The sequence below is a fragment of the Bidens hawaiensis genome, unplaced genomic scaffold (assembly GCF_021521415.1).
Source record: "Bidens hawaiensis isolate Kalapana, Puna unplaced genomic scaffold, B.hawaiensis_p1.1 tig00011343_1, whole genome shotgun sequence".
NCBI classification, from domain to species: Eukaryota; Viridiplantae; Streptophyta; class Magnoliopsida; order Asterales; family Asteraceae; genus Bidens; species Bidens hawaiensis.
The window spans coordinates 188687-204865 of record NW_027491883.1 but is presented as its reverse complement, the minus strand read 5'-3'; the positions used below and the strand labels follow the sequence as shown (position 1 = coordinate 204865).

The window sequence follows — 16179 nt, the reverse complement described above, 5'->3', positions numbered from 1 at the left end:
AAACTTGGACTAAGACACCCGGGAGGAGACTCAAAATGTATATAAAAAATTTCAGCCGAAAAACAGTTAAATTTTACACCACGTATAAAAATTTCGGTCGAAAACGGTTAAACTTTACACTATTTATAAAAAATTTCGACCGAAATCGACTAAATTTACACTACGTATAAAAAACTTTGGACAAAAACGGACAAATTCACACTACTATGTAAAAAAACAAGGGGGACCGGGGCCACCCGAGCCCTAAGAAACCTTCGCCCTTAAACTCCAGGGAACACTCCTTAGAAAACACGACAGTATGATAAGATAAAACTCGTTTAGTTTAAGAATCCAAAATCCTGTCATGTGTATATAATATTTGGTTAAATACAATACAATATATAAACAAATATATCACCTTTCTTCCTTCATTCTTCGGTCAACGAACTCCTCTGTCTATAAGAATAATAATAATAACAATAATAATAATATCTTCCTTTCTCTCTCTCACACACACACACAAACTGTGTGCTGAAGAGCCTTGAGTTAAGCCATTTATTATTCTTCACCTTTGTTGCTGAGTATATGGTGCTTCCATTAATGAGCTACCATTAAAGATCACTTCTTTACTCTCATATATCTACAGTAAATACCCTTCTTTAATTCATTATTATTTCACTTCAATTGTAATAATATAATCATGCTTGTATGATGGCCTCAGTTATTAATAATAATAATTATAATTATTAGATTGTGTGGTACTATGTTAATCAAGGTACAATTGCATATATGTGTGCTGTTGTTGCTGTTACTAGTTAACTCGGTGGTGGTGTTGACTCAGGTGGTGCCACTGAGTTCAACGGTAGAACGAACAGCTTTGTTTGATCTACGAGCTTCATTGGGTATTAGGGCCAGATACTGGCCAAGAAAACCTGACCCATGTGCTAATTGGACCGGGGTTCAATGCCGAAACGGCCGGGTTATCGGGATCAATTTGTCGGGTTTAAGACGGACTCGGGTTGGGCGGATTAACCCCACCTTTGCTGTTGATGCTTTGGTGAATTGTAGTCAGTTGGTTTCTTTTAATTCCTCTGGATTTAGTCTTCCCGGGTCGATGCCGGATTGGTTCGGGTTGAATCTGAATGCACTCCAGGTGCTCGACTTAACGTCCAGCTCAGTTTTCGGTCCGATTCCTGAGTCGATCGGGTCGTTGAATCGGCTTACTCGTTTACTTCTTTCGGGTAATTCGCTTACCGGGAATGTCCCGGAATCTTTGAGGCAGCTTTCGTCGTTGTCGGAGTTGAACCTTTCGGTTAATATGCTGACGGGGTTGATTCCCTCGTCGTTTTCAGCTCTCGGGAATCTTACGCATCTTGATTTATCTTCGAATTTCTTGTCTGGCCCGATCCCACCCGAGTTTGGATCGCTTGCCAGGTTGAGTTATTTGAATCTTTCTAATAATAGTCTTGCTTCTAATGTGCCTACACAGCTTGCAAATCTTTCTCGGTTGGTTAACCTTGATCTTAGCTTCAATTCGTTGTCTGGATCATTACCGTCCAGCTTGATTATAAACCTGCAAGCTATCGTCTTTCTTGATGTATCTAGCAACAACTTAACTGGTAATCTTCCGGTTCTCTCGACATTGTCTAATGCTACGTTAAACTTCTCGAACAATCGATTTTATGGAAACCTGAATTCCAGTGTCTCGTCTTTTGATTTGATTGATGTATCGAATAACTATCTTCAAGGTTTAGATGTCCCAACGGGAAATGAAACATTCTTATCGGGAAACTGTTTTTTTCGACTTCCGAATCAAAGGAGTTTGAATGATTGCAGGGCGTTTTATGCTTCGAACGGTCTTCCTTTTGATGGAGATCCCATATCTCCGGTTCAACCTCCGGTCCGAAAAAAGGACAACAACCGTTTGAAATATGTTTTGGCGGGAGTTTTTGGTGGACTCGGTGTTGTTATAATTATAGTTATAGTATTGGTTTTGTTACTGAAAACATGTAATAAGAGAAGTGTAAGTCAAAGAAGTGCAAATGTAGAGCCTGTTGTAGAAGAAGGAAACACAAAGGATAAAAGTATACCTGTTGATATATTAAGCTTAACAAACTCATTTAAATATGAGCAAATGTTACAAGCTACAAGTGGTTTCAGTGATGCAAACCTGATTAAGCATGGTCACAGTGGAGATATCTTTTCGGGTACATTAGAAGATGGATTTGAAGTAGTTATTAAAAGAATTGATATGCGATCTTCAAGAAAAGATTGTTACATGACGGAATTGGAGTTGTACAGTAAGGGTATGCACACCAGATTGGTGCCTCTTATGGGACATTGTTTAGAACATGAAACTGAAAAGCTCATGGTGTATAAGTACATGCCAAATGGAGATCTTTCGAAGTCTCTGTTTAGACCTACCAGTTTGGTAGACAATGGTTTACAGTCGTTGGATTGGATCACACGGTTAAAGATTGCTACAGGAGCTGCTGAAGGGTTAGCTTACTTGCATCATGAATGCAGCCCTCCCCTTGTTCATAGGTAAAATTAACATCTTAATTTCAGTTATTTTTCAGTTATTAAATGAGTTATTATCATCTTAATTTGTTTATTTATTTACTTTTATCTTTGATTTGCAGAGATATTCAAGCAAGCAGTATTCTACTTGATGATAAATATGATGTACGGCTCGGAAGCCTTAGTGAAGTGTGCGCTCAAGGAGTCGATAATAATCAGAATGTTATTACAAGGCTGCTGCGAATATCTTCGTAAGTATACATTCAAAGAGCTAGATATTTAAACTAGTAATTTTTTCTTGGAATTATATTAACCTTTATTTGTGCATTGTTCTTGTCTTTGTGATTGTGCAGGAACCCTGAATCAACCCCATCTGGTACGTGAACACCTTTATAACATCAATTCCTTTTGTAAAACATTTAACAAGTCAAGTCTTATATATTTGATGATATTTTGGAATACAGGATCGGCGCCTGCTATATGTGCATATGATGTATACTGTTTCGGAAAAGTGTTACTTGAGCTGGTTACAGGTAAACTTGGAATCAGCAGTTCAGAAGATTCATCTGCAAAAGAATGGGTTGACCAAAAGTTGACTTTCATCAACAACTATGACAAAGAATTGGTATCCAAGATTGTGGACCAATCTCTAATTATAGACGAAGATTTACTGGACGAGGTATGGGCTGTAGCCATAGTGGCTAAGTCTTGCCTGAATCCAAAGCCCGCTAAACGGCCTCAAATGGCTCATATTTTGAAAGCCTTAGAGACCCCTTTTAGGGTTGTACGGGAAGAAGATTTCAGTTCAGGAAGATTAAGAAATAATTCATCAAGAAGGTTATGGAGTGCTGCTTTGTTTGGTAGCTGGAGGCAGAGTTTTTCAGGGAGTATAAATAGTCAAAGTCAAACATACAAAGATAGTAATAGTGGTCCGAAGCAAGCGGTGAGAGATAACTCACAGGGAAGTGGTGCAAATGATAGAAGATTTTCAAGTGAGATTTTCCCAGAACCTATAGATAACAATGATGTGGAGAGACCGTAAATAACATTAAAATGGGCTTGAAACGTCAACCAAAGGCATTGTTTTTAGGGGGATCGTGGTCAGCACGATGGGGTGGGATAAGATTATGTAAAAAACTGGTTTGAGGCCAAATTCTTTTGTGGTTCTGTGAATTTATGGTTTCAAAAAGCATGTATTTGAAGTTGAGTGTAAATTGCAAAGTGAAAAGCTGGTGTCTTTGTTATGGATCCAGATTCATTTGAAGTTGAGTGTAAATTGCAAAGAGTGAAGCTTTGTGACACTTGAATCGTGTTTAAAGTCATCATCTTCTGTTACTACGTTTGGTTTACTGATTTTAATATAGACATGCACTTGTAAGGTAGTCACGGTTGAAACGTTGTACAAATATTTATACGATTTTTTACAGTTATCTATTTGAAGTTGATTCTATATTGAACAATCATTACATGTGAAGTCAAATATTAAACACACAAGCACCGTGTTTAAAACCAAATGTTCAATCCGATACTATTATATCATCAACGTTGTTGTCTACACTTGTTCCAATATCGTGACAAAACCGAATCTTAAGTAGTAACAAGATTCACAAACAACATAGCTAATTAACCAGCTGACTAGCTTTAACATATGCTAATAGTTTCAAACCTTTAAACCTTTGTGACCCATTAAAACCAAACCTGTGGTACTTTGGTCTCAGAAAATCCTCATGATCATCCACACAGGACCATGTAAGACCTCTAGCCGAACTTCCAACCCATAGAAACCTCTCTGAAAATGGATTCACCAGGCTCTCACGAAATTCTTCTGCCGCTTCACACATAATTCCCTGTAAAAATTTTAACACAGTTTTAACAAATTTGTAAAAATTAAATAAATAAATAAATAACAATAATAATAAAGCAACTAAAATAAGTTGTGGGATTTACTTCTGCCATGGCTTTGATCTTCAGTGTCAGGCTATCACTGAGAATGATGATCTTTTGATCTGTAATTTGTTCTCGTAAGTAGAGGGCAGCTGCAAGAACATGGACTGCTGTAGATGTATGAACAGCTTCATCATCATCATCCATGTGAATCCACCATCTTGTATTCATCATACATTCATCAATCCAATTCAATGCTAAAGAAGCCTTTTTTGAGTCTCTGTTGAAGAAACCAACTTGGCTCCTGATGTCCATTAGCTCTCTTACAACTGATAAAGGAAAACTGTCAGCTATAACTACAACATGAAGATCAATAAGTTTCAGCTTAATTAACAGAAAGCAGGACTTATTACCAGTTTTGGGTACAACAAGCCGAGTCTGTTTGATGCCTTCCAAAAGTTTCATATGCTTCAAAGACTTCAGGTCAAGCAGACTGCTAGTGTCCACTACCATTGTCCATTTCTTCTTTGTAAAGTTCTAAACAAGAATAAAATGAACATTTCTCAGTTTACTTTTATAAATTTAAGAATGTTAATTTTTTTCGAAAAACACCAAACTTACTTGAGAGGTATTAATAGCATTTAGAGTCTTTTGAGCAGATTTAATCTCTTTATCTGAAGAAACACTCAAAACTTCTTCATCGTCCATAACCTGATCAACCTTTTGTTCTGTATACATGCCTTCATCGGTAGCAAATAACTTTTGTGAAAAACCAAAAATATCTTTTACCTCAGAGACAATAGGATTAACAGCTTGTTTTGACAAAGATATCCCAGAACAAGCATTGGGATTCTTGTTCTCTTTATCTGGAGTATAAAACTCCACTTCTTTTCCATCTAACCTATCAAAAAGCTTCATTGAAGCCGACAGTTTCTGTGCAGATAGCAGATTTGTATGCATTTCTTTGGCTTCTGATATGTCTGGAGTGAATGTTTTGTCTTCATCCATTTTTGCTACATCAGGAAGAAGCACAAAAACTGATTCTTTCTTCATTGTCTCATGATCAACAGATTCAATATTGACACTCATGTCTACACCATCAGAAAGAACCATAGTAGCTGATTCTTCCAACATTCTCATTTGATTCACTTGCTCAAATTCACAGCCCACATATCTAGTTCCGTCTGAACCATTGTCGGCTTGCTGCTGATCTTCATTGTCACTGTCAATTTCACTGCTTCTTGCTATATTTTCATTTAAAGCATCTTTTTCATGTGTTTCAATAGGATTAAAAAGATCACGTGTTTCATCTTTTTCATGACTGATATGATCAAACTCATCGCTCAGATTGTCAATCAGCCAATCCAACTTATTTTCTGATTCGTTTACACAGTCTGAAATCTCTGTTTCAGATATATCTTCTGAGGTAACAAGGGGAGCCTGAACACAAACAGTGGTGATCAGTTCACCATTTCTATTGCCTGCTTTCCATGGACTTGTCTGTTCAACCTCAATATCATCATCACATTTTGAGAAGTTTGCCATCAACTGGTCCTCTGAATTGTTTAGGTTCTCAGAAACCTGTGTTGGAGATGTAGCTTCCGACGCAATAAGTGAAGCCTGAACACAAACAGTGGTGATAAGCTCACCATTTCCATTACCTGTTTTACCTGGACTTGAGCATTCAACCTCAGTATCATCACAGGAAGATTTTGAGCAGTTAATCATCAACTGATCCTCTGAACCGTTTAGGCTGTCAGAAACCCATGTTGCAGATGCAGTTTCTGGCACAACAAGTGGAGCCGGAATGCAAACAGTGGTAAAGAGTTCACCATTTTCATCGGTTGTTTTACACGGCCTTGAGTGTTCTACCTCAGTATCATCACATGAAGATTTTGAGCTGTTCGGCATCAACTGATCTTCTGATTTGTTTAGGCAGTCGGAAATCTCTTTTTCAGATGCATCCTCTGAGGCAACAAGTGGAGCCTCAACACAAACAGTGGTGAAGAGTTCACAATTTTCATCGCTTTTCCATGGACTTGTGTGATCAATCTCAGTATCATCACAAGAAGACTTTGAGCAGTTAGTCATCAACTGATCCTCTGAATCGTTTACGTTGTCAGAAACCCGTGTTGCAGAAGATGTAGTTTCTAACACGACAAGTGGTGCCTCGATTGTAACAGCAGCAAAGACGCCATCATTTTCATTGCCTGTTAGTGGACCTGAGTGTTCTACCTCAGTATCATCACACGAAGATTTTGAGCCGTTCGACATCAACTGGTCCTCTAAACAGTTCAGGCTGTCAGAAACCCGTGTTGCAGATGTAGTTTCTAACACGACAAGTGGAGCCTCAATTGTAACAGCAGCAAAGATGTCATCATTTTCATTGCCTGTTAGTAGACCCGAGTGTTCCACCTCAGTAACATCAGACGAAGGTTTCGAGCCGTTCGACATCAACTGATCCTCTAAACCGTTTAGCTTGTCAGAAACCTGCGTTGCAGATGTAGTTTCTGACACAACAAGTGGAGCCTCGATTGTAACATCAGCAAAGAAATCTCAATTTCATTGCCTGTTAGTGGACCCGAGTGTTCCACCTCAGTATCATCACACGAAGATTTTGAGTCGTTCGACATCAACTGATCCTCTAAACCATTCAGGTTGTCAGAAACCTGTGCTGCAGATGCAGTTTCTGACACAACAGGTGAAGCCTGGATACCACTAGCAAAGATGCCATCATTTTCATCACCCGTCAGAGGACCCGATTGTTCTACCTCAGTATCAGAGCCAACGTAGTCATTCACCAAACCTGTCAACAGGTCCAACGCATTCAATTTCAAATCATGAATCTCATTCGATGAAGGCACATCCAAACACTCCAAATCATCATCATCATACAAACACTCTTCATGTTTCTCATCCTACACAAACAAAAAAAAAATCAAAATCCAACAAAACAAACACTAACCGGCATTTCATCGAACACCTTTCAGACAAACACACAACACAAAAATAAGAAACACTCACAACAATCCGATCCGATTCTTCATTAATCGTACACACAGCAGGCACGGACTGCTCATCAACATCACAAGCCTGGCTACGTGGGACCCAATGCAGCTCGTAAACCCTACTCGAACCGCCCAATCGCATCGTATCCCCTTCTTTAAGCTTCACATGAACCCGCGGCTTAATCTTCCTCCCCGAAACCCATGTCCCATGAACTACATAATTAAAACATAATTAAAACAAAATAATTACATAATTAAGAAATAAATAGAAATTAATCGAATCATACCGGAAGATAAGTCGACGACGGATAGCGTCTGTGCAGAGGGGTTTGAGTGGATAGGGAGATGGTGTCTGCTGATACTGGGGTGTTCGAGAGTGATGTGGCAATGCGGGTGGCGTCCAACGAGTAGTATTAGTTCGCCGGAGTCTTGAGATTGTGGTGTTGCAGTTGCGGATTGTTTGCGAATGAGAAAGATGTTCTTGAGGATAGAACCGTTCTTGATAACGGTGAATGCGGGTATATTGTTATTGTTGTTGTTGGTATCCATTGTTGTTGTGATCTTGGAATTGGAAGCTGTGATGAGTTTTAATGGCGGAAATGAGAAAGAAGGTTAAGAGGGTTTTGAAATTCAAAAACAAGTGCCTGAAGGAGTTTGTTTTGTAACTTGTAACGGACCAACGGATACAAAGTTATGTGTTATTTCGTTGGTAAATTCAAATTGGGTCGTTATATTCAAACATCACCTCATCACGTGTTAACAGCTTCATACGATTTCTCCTGACTAAGGGGTGTTTGGGATTCCTTTTTTTATTAACTTATAACATATAAACTTTTTGAAAAAGTTAATAAGGTGTATAAGGTGTTTGGCAAAGCATAAGAGCTTATGGATTTTAACTTGGAGAAGGCAAAATATAGGGGTTTTAGAAAGTTAAGAATCTCTAACTTATTAACTTAATGGAAAGTTAAGAATCTCTAACTTATTAACTTAATTACACCTCTCTAACTCTCAAAACCCATTAAACTCCTTTTAAAAGGAGTGTCAGATTTATTCATTTTGGTTTTTCCTAACACATAAGCTAATTCAAACATTTAAAAAAAAACTTTTTAAAAAAATTCATAAGTTAATAAATCATTTTAACAAAAAATCTTTTTTTTCACTTAAATAAGCAATCCCAAACACACACTAACTAATGTACGAATGGCAGCTTTGCCGGTCTATACGAGCAGGGCCGGCTCCGAGAATTGAAAAAAAAATTTGGGCCGAAGGCGAAAAATATTTTGGGCCTAAAGTAAATAATAATATTTTGTTGGGTTTAAACAATTTAATTTTTAAATTGGCTTTCTTGGTTATGATTTGGGTTGTTTAAAAAACTAATGTATATAAATATATAATGTATATATATAAGCTAAACATGTTTCAAATTAGACTAGAACTCACAACCTTTTGGTTGGGAGTCATACCTCTTTGCCACTAGTCCAAGTTAGTTGTTTTGTAATTGTGTTAAAACATTAAGTATATATATAGTTATCATCAAAATACAAATAATTAAAAAAAAATTCCGGGCCTAACGGGTAGTCGGGCCTATGGCCGTCGACTACCCTGCCATATGCCATGGCCGACCTTGTATACGGGTAGTATAGCCTTTATATGAATCGTATATGTTTCAAACACTTGACGCTCTCCAATACAAAAGGACAAAATTTTGCACCTATACGGCTCGTATAACCTCTATACGAGCCGTATAGGCGCATATGGTGTTCAAATAACCTATATGTTTGGTGTTCAAATAACCTATATGGTGTGGGAATAACCTATGCTTCAAATTTTAAGTAAAGTTTTAAATGTTTGGTTTATATTATTACATATAACTTCCATTTTTAATCACTAACTTTCGTTTTATCGCTTATGGTGTTTTGGGCGTAAGTCGGGTAGTGCAATCTGGTATCTCAGGTACTTTGGATGTGCTATTGTCAATGGTTTGGTAAGGGGAACCGGGTAGCAATTTCGGGCATTAGGATCCGAAAAATTTGGAGAAGAAAACAATGATTGATTGGTTTTTGTTCGGGTACTTCAGGTACACTATCGTTAATGAACTGAGTTCATTCAGGTATGAGTGAGGTGGCGTTTTTCGGATGGTTGTGCAGGTTGGGTCAATCGGGTTGCTTGGCGATTGCTCTGAATATCCTTAACTCTTTATTTGGAGTGGCAAAAGTTCAAACTATAAAATATGTTGGGGGTGGCTTTGGAAAAAGGTTATAGCTTAGAAAGAAATTGGAGGCCTTGATGTTGGTAGAATAAGGGGTGTTAGCGCCCTTATTAGCAAAACGGTGGTGGAAGTTTAAATTTTACAACTTAAGATGGTTGGCTAGAGTCATATCTTCGATCCACTACTATAAAAGATTTGCACATTCAATTCCAAGAAAACTCACTATTTCTGGTGTATGGAAAAACATTGTTACAATTGAATCATATTTTGAAAGATGCTCGGTTGGTTTTAGGTGTTTTTTTTTCCAAAGAGCTCACAGGGAATGGAAAAGACATTGCATTATGCCTTTATCAATAGGCTAACTAGACCCTTTATCCGTGTCGCTATTCGATTTACATGGAGACGAAAGCGAGAACCATAAGAGGGTGATGAGACTACGAACTCAAACAATGCAAAAAGCTTCTTAATGAGTTCTCTTTCCTTGATCAAAGAGATACCTAGGTATGGATGGGCGACGAAAATGATGAATATTTAGCTCATTCCTTACGGATGGATATCTCACTCAATAAATATCCAAGGGTCTCGATAATTCTTGTGGTCAAGTTAGATCAATTAAAAAGAAACATATTCGCGTGGAGAGCTTAGTTGGGCAGATTTCCCACTCTCTATGGGCTTTTGGTTAGAAGAATTAATATCGGATCACACATATACGCATTATGAGGTGATTCATCAAAGACTGCCAATAACCTACGTGATCTTGTTCCTATACAAGTATAATCTGACCACTCGGGCATTTTCGTTCAAGCTTCTCCACTGCTCTAAACTCTAAAGTATGTGAAGACATCAAAGCAAACATGGTTCTTTGGGTAAAAACAAAGTGGTTATTCTCTCCCTTCCATGGGATATAAAATTGGTTCAAGTTTGTTTTCATTAAGTGTTCCCACATTTAACTACTTGTAACAATCCTAGCAATTGCTTGCTAGCTTTCTATTATTAATTAAATTTCTTTGAATGAATACTTTCACAATTCAAAAATAAATATTGAATTACTTTATACAATTGTCAACCAAACATGTTAAGATTGAAATTTAGATTCCAATTCCAACAAATTCTACAAACCAAATATGTTAGAAAATGAAATTATGAATTCTATTAAATTCTAGGAAACAAATGTGATCATAATCCAAAGTAACAAATATAAAAATCCTAAAAGGAAGAAACAAGAGAATAGCAATCAATTATAGTCAATACAAAAATATTAATTAGGTAATCATAAGTACTTTCTTATAGCAAGTGTCACACAAAAGATTTTTCATTTTGGAACCTATTTACCTCACATGAACTCTTGATGGTTTCATTCTTTCAAGAAACTACCAACACTTGATGTCATCACTTACCATCTTCTTTTTCCAATGCCAACAAAATTACTACACACTTTGGCTTGGTGAACCAGAAGCCTGCACCAAATACAACCGGCGACACGGCGTCCCATCATCCGGGTGGTTCTGAATCGACCGCGGCAAACCACGTACCTTATTAAACAAATTAAGTGGATCATGAAACAACCCATAATCCGCATCCGGATCACCAATTTGTGAAAGCTTGACATCACAAAAGCCTAGAGATGGAAGGAGATGATCCGGCCAATCGCTGTAGAAATGATAGTTGGTAGTCGAAAGCGCGGTTGATTGTTTATTCATGAAGTCTGCTAGCAAAACTGTGTGTGTGGTTTTGCAATTGTTGGCAATTGTTTTTAGTACTCCCATTGCATGGGAATGTGGGAGGTAATATATGATTCCTTCTAGAATCCATATGGTGTTGTTCTCGGGTTTGTATCCGGATTCGTGGAGCTTTGTGAGCCAGTTTTCGTCTCTTATATCGGCTGGTATTCTTGTAAGGGATTTTGCGGTTAATGTGAGTTGACTCGGGTCGTTTATGGACTTCGTTGCGGCTTCAAGTAATGTGTCTTTCATTTGTATCACCTCTGGGAAGTCGATCTCGTATACATCGGTTTCTTTTAAGCATTCTAGCCGATATGCTCGTGTATCCATTCCTGCAAGTGATCAAACTACTCAATACTCATTCCTAATACTTTGGTTTAATCATGCGGCTGAAGTTGAGGGGCTGAATTGCAAAAGTGTGAAAGTTTATAGCTATAAAGCTTTTCGTTTTTTTTTTTTAATTTAAATCGGGCTGATGGTTGGACCGGAAACTTGACACTATTTAAGGTTGGCAAAGGTAGAACCGCACTAGTTTAACCGGTCGGAGTTTAACGAGTGATGGTTGAACCGATGGAGCAATTCATTAGTTGGTCATGTTGTGAGTTTTTCTTCTAAGAAAATTTGTTTTTTAGATTAAAACATTTGAATTTAATCGACAAAGTGTTCATTAGTTGATCCTGTTGTGAGTTATATTTTTCTTCTAAAAAAAATCCTTTTTTTTAAATTAAAATATTTAAATTTAACCGACGAAGTGTTCAATAGTGGGTTCAATTGTGACTTGTTAGTAATATTTTTCTTCTAAGAAAATATGTCTTTTAAATTAAAAAAAATGAATTTAAGATCTCTAACAATCTAACACACATGTTTGACATCTGATCCAAGAATATATTGGTTTCATGTTCCATTAAAAATAAGTTTTTAACACTAATAAAAGAAATCATTCATTTGTTTCTTTATATTTTTAAAAAACTTTAAACTTTAAATATAAATAATGTATATTTAACTATAAATAACTATCAACTGTCATGTATCATACATATGTAAGTTTAACATACTTTTTCTTGTTTTTTTTTATTTTACTTTTCATCATTCATAATATAGAAATTTACAACTTGCAAAATTTAAAAAACGTCCTTTATTTGATATTTTTTAATTTAACTTGTGTAATATAAGAGTTTCAGATATAACACAATAATATACTATTTAGATAAGTGATCATTGAACTGAAGTTAGACCCCTAACCGTAAGGTCCACCCGAATTTCAATGAGTGTTAGATCGAACTAAAGTGGTTTGTTGGATGGTTATGTGTAATATATATTTATTTTAAGACTATTTCTTATAAATTATAAAATTTAAATTTGAAACTTTCATACGCATATGTTTAAAAAATGTGTTAGCGTTGTATTTCTATACTCTTAAAAATGTGTTCTTTTGTGTTTTTTTTTCCTTTTTATAAAAACAATATTCTTATTTAGAATATAAACAAGTTATAGTATACTTTTAAAATTTTATAAAATATATAATTATTTATTTGAATATGTTTTTTATTCCGTTTGAACTCCAATTTATTTTTCTAAATTTATTTTTGTTCTAAACCGTTCCCCATTTTAATATCACTTTGTGACATACTTATAATTAATTAACGTTACACAAAATAACCACCACTTAATTATTTTTGTTCCAATGCACTTCATACAAACCTCATAGTACAAAAATAAAAAAAGACCGGATCACCAACCTGCACCTAGTAGAACAACCTGAGCACCACCACCAAGCGACTTAACCGCAGCCTCAAGTTTCGAGTCGAACCATAAGGTCCTAACCGCAAGAATCACCCCCGAAACTTCCCTAGCATTGTTCAACCTGTCCTTCTTGATCTTCTCATTAAGACTTTTCAAATAAGTCTCACCCGCAAACAACTCGGCTAAAGGATCATGTATAACATGTTTCCATAGTGCCCTCCCAGCCGCAGTCTGGCAAGCCGATTGTTTAACCGAGTCCCACTCATTCTCAATGGTTGCATGGAGTTCCCGGACCGCGTCACTATATAACAACCCGGGTTGTGGCCAGTTTTGGTGAGCAGGGAGGGTGTCATTCATAGTTGTTAGTATTATTATTATTTTTTGGAATGTGAAAGAGTGAATAGAAGGATATGAAAGAAGTAGGGTTTATGTTGTTGAAATTAAAAGGTTTAAGGGATAAGGGAAAAGAGGGCCACACACAAAATACTAACCAAATGCTCAATCGTATCCATGTTCTTTGCATAGGGTTAAGAAACACTCCACGATGACCACCCAATTTTCTTTTCTTTCAAATGTTCTTCTACCTTTTTCTTTTCTTTTTCAACATTACTAATACATGCGGAATGTCCGTTGAGCTAATTCCTGACCTGACCTGACCTGACCTGACCTGATCCGTCAGAAAGAAAACCTAAGGTCTGAATAAAATGAATATTTATCTTCAACCAATGGAATTACAGAAGTCACTATCACAGTACTCCCCGTTAGGTTTTTTCCACCTAGTGGGGACCAATGGGCGTGATCAGTGTTGCAAAATCCTGACTATGCACCGATTAATCCCCGATTAATCATTAAGCCCCCTTCACTGATTAATTTTGGGTTAGTCCGCCAATTAATCGGTCAACGGTCAAGTCCGGGCAAAATTGACGGTTTTCAACGATATTCCGACCAAAATCAGTGGTTTCCGGCGAGATTCCGAACAAAATAAACTATTTTTGGCGAGATTGTAGCAAAAACTAGCGGTTTCCAGCGAGATTCCAACCAATTTCCGGTCAAAATATGTTTGTGTATGTATAAAACTGAAAATTACAGATAAAAATGTGTGTGTGTGTGTATGTATAAAGTTGAAAAATATACATTAAAGTCTGATCTGATTAATCTCGAAAAATCTCGACTAATCCCGATTAATCGCTAGACATCAGCTTCATTCTTTATCTCTATAAATACTACAATATGGACCATTTATTTTAATAACAGTAAGATTTGCTACCAGTAAACTCATTGGGTAAAATGCAACTTGTGTTGATCGTACAAACGTTAAAGATATAAAACGTGCGGAGCCCATATGGACCATTTATTTTAAAATTTAATACACAACTTCGTACTCCATGAAAGTGGGGAAAAGCATTTCTATGGTTAATATTCAAAGTTTAATTAATAAGTTGGTTCGTGTGATGAAGACGATAAGAGTCTTGGTGCATGATGTAGAAGGGGTGAAAGTAACTACACAAGCCCAAAAAAATCTTTACATGCCCACCACATGGATTATGGATAGTATATATTTTAGTATTTTACTTATGAAATTGATATTATGAGTGGTTTTCAAGAACGGTGAAATGTTGTACTTGCCTACTACTGTTTTGTTTATGCCTTTTTGGTGGTGATGGTGTAAAGCTAGAGGTTTATCTTGGCTTGGCTCGGACCATTTGTGGCCTTGTGGGCAGATATTGAGGTGGTACACATTAAATGGAGAATGTTTATATTAAAGTTTTCTTTTTTGAATGGTGGGATATTTAATAAAAAAATAATAATAATAAAAGGCAACTTGCAAGGAGTTAGAAAAAAGTATGATGATCATGATACGTCTAATATAAATATTCTAAAACGAATTCACACCGTTGAGACCAGTTTAATAAATGTATCTTATATCTTTGAAAGGGTAGACAAAGAGGAGATACGGTTCATCTGAGCATGCCAACAGAAGGCGTTAACTTTTAACTGGATCCGGTGATTTATTTTAAATAATATTTAAAAATAATCTAACTTTAGTGAAGGATTAATGTTAAACCAACACTATGCAAATAGTTTACACAAACCAAAGAGAAAAACTTAATTTTGAGAACATCTCGGTTTCTTGTTAAACATCATATAATGTTCAGAAAAAGGTAATAAGCAAATTGTGTTTTGTTAAGCCTAACAAGTACGAAGTTATTTGAAAATAATCCAATTAATTGTTAAATAAAGGCCTATTGGTTTATAATACTTCTAACTTTCTCTCGTTTGTAGATGACACTCCCAACTTCCACTTTGTCTTTCACTACTCTCAACTTTCAACATATTTGTTTTTATCACTCCACGGTTAAGTTAAGGCTAACGCCGTTAACTGAGACACTGACATGGCTTTGTTTATAATATTTTGTTATTTTACTCAGCTGATGTGTCAGCTTACGTGGCGTGCTAACATGGAAATTGTTTTTTTATTAGCAAACATCAATTAAAACACAACATTTATTAAGTGGATGGTGGTGACGGACGGTAGGTGGTGGTGGAAAATGTAGTGGTGGTGGTGGTGGTTGGTGGACGATGGTGGTGGCGGATAGTGGTGGTGGGGGGTGGATGGTGGTGGTGGCGAACAACGGGTGGTGGTGGTACCGTGGTGGATGGTGGTGGTGGTGGTGGTGGTTGGTGGAAGATGGTGGTGGCGGTCCGACGGAAAATGGTGGAGGTTGGTGGACGATGGTGGTAGCAGACATTGGTGGTGGGGGTGGCGAACGGCGGGTGGTGATGGTGGACGGTGGTGGTGGTGACGGTGGGTGGGTGGTGGATGGTGGTGGCGGACGGTGATGGTGGTGGACGGTGGTGGTTGGTGGTTGGCTTTGTTTATAATAAGTGTTGTGTTGTAATTGATGTTTGCTAAAAAAAACAATTTCCATGTTGGCACGCCACGTAAGTTGACATATCAGCTTAGTAAAATAACAAAATATTATAAACAAAGCCACGACAGCGTCTCAGTTAATGGTGTTAGTCTTAACTTAACGGTGGAGAGATAAAAACAAATATGTTGAAAGTTGAGAGTAGTGGGAGACAAAATAAAAGTTATGAGTGTTATCTACTAACA

General features: G+C 36.9%; 3 protein-coding genes across 3 annotated transcripts; 1 reads left to right on the top strand and 2 right to left on the bottom strand.

Moving 5' to 3' along the window:
• Window positions 1-742: 742 nt before the first annotated feature.
• LOC143537765 (putative LRR receptor-like serine/threonine-protein kinase At2g16250) lies at window positions 743-3763 on the top strand. The gene is made up of 4 exons (XM_077031463.1): window positions 743-2523; window positions 2622-2750; window positions 2853-2875; window positions 2964-3763. The coding sequence occupies exons 1-4, from the start codon at window positions 743-745 to the stop codon at window positions 3539-3541; spliced, it is 2511 nt and encodes an 836-aa protein (XP_076887578.1). The 3' UTR covers window positions 3542-3763.
• A 243-nt stretch (window positions 3764-4006) lies between these two features.
• LOC143537764 (uncharacterized) lies at window positions 4007-7091 on the bottom strand. Its single transcript, XM_077031462.1, has 4 exons — window positions 5005-7091; window positions 4797-4920; window positions 4447-4712; window positions 4007-4346 (listed from the first exon to the last, which is right to left on the bottom strand). Exons 1-4 carry the CDS (start codon window positions 6835-6837, stop codon window positions 4119-4121), a joined length of 2451 nt encoding a protein of 816 aa, XP_076887577.1. The 5' UTR covers window positions 6838-7091; the 3' UTR covers window positions 4007-4118.
• A 3686-nt stretch (window positions 7092-10777) lies between these two features.
• LOC143537740 (uncharacterized) lies at window positions 10778-13631 on the bottom strand. The gene is made up of 2 exons (XM_077031440.1): window positions 13061-13631; window positions 10778-11653 (listed from the first exon to the last, which is right to left on the bottom strand). The coding sequence occupies exons 1-2, from the start codon at window positions 13419-13421 to the stop codon at window positions 11028-11030; spliced, it is 987 nt and encodes a 328-aa protein (XP_076887555.1). The 5' UTR covers window positions 13422-13631; the 3' UTR covers window positions 10778-11027.
• Window positions 13632-16179: the final 2548 nt, after the last annotated feature.

Excerpts from the sequence above, each read along its gene's own strand:
- LOC143537765 (XM_077031463.1), top strand. The coding sequence starts at position 743 with ATGTTAATCAAGGTACAATTGCATATATGTGTGCTGTTGTTGCTGTTA. Across the intron at positions 2,751-2,852 it reads AGGCTGCTGCGAATATCTTC|GAACCCTGAATCAACCCCAT; the intron begins GTAAGTATACAT and ends GTGATTGTGCAG. Across the intron at positions 2,876-2,963 it reads CCCTGAATCAACCCCATCTG|GATCGGCGCCTGCTATATGT; the intron begins GTACGTGAACAC and ends TTTGGAATACAG.
- LOC143537764 (XM_077031462.1), bottom strand. The coding sequence starts at position 6,837 with ATGTCGAACGGCTCGAAACCTTCGTCTGATGTTACTGAGGTGGAACAC. Across the intron at positions 4,713-4,796 it reads GCTTGTTGTACCCAAAACTG|TTGTAAGAGAGCTAATGGAC; the intron begins GTAATAAGTCCT and ends TTCCTTTATCAG. Across the intron at positions 4,347-4,446 it reads AGATCAAAGCCATGGCAGAA|GGAATTATGTGTGAAGCGGC; the intron begins GTAAATCCCACA and ends AAATTTTTACAG.
- LOC143537740 (XM_077031440.1), bottom strand. The coding sequence starts at position 13,421 with ATGAATGACACCCTCCCTGCTCACCAAAACTGGCCACAACCCGGGTTG. Across the intron at positions 11,654-13,060 it reads GGTTGTTCTACTAGGTGCAG|GAATGGATACACGAGCATAT; the intron begins GTTGGTGATCCG and ends GATCACTTGCAG.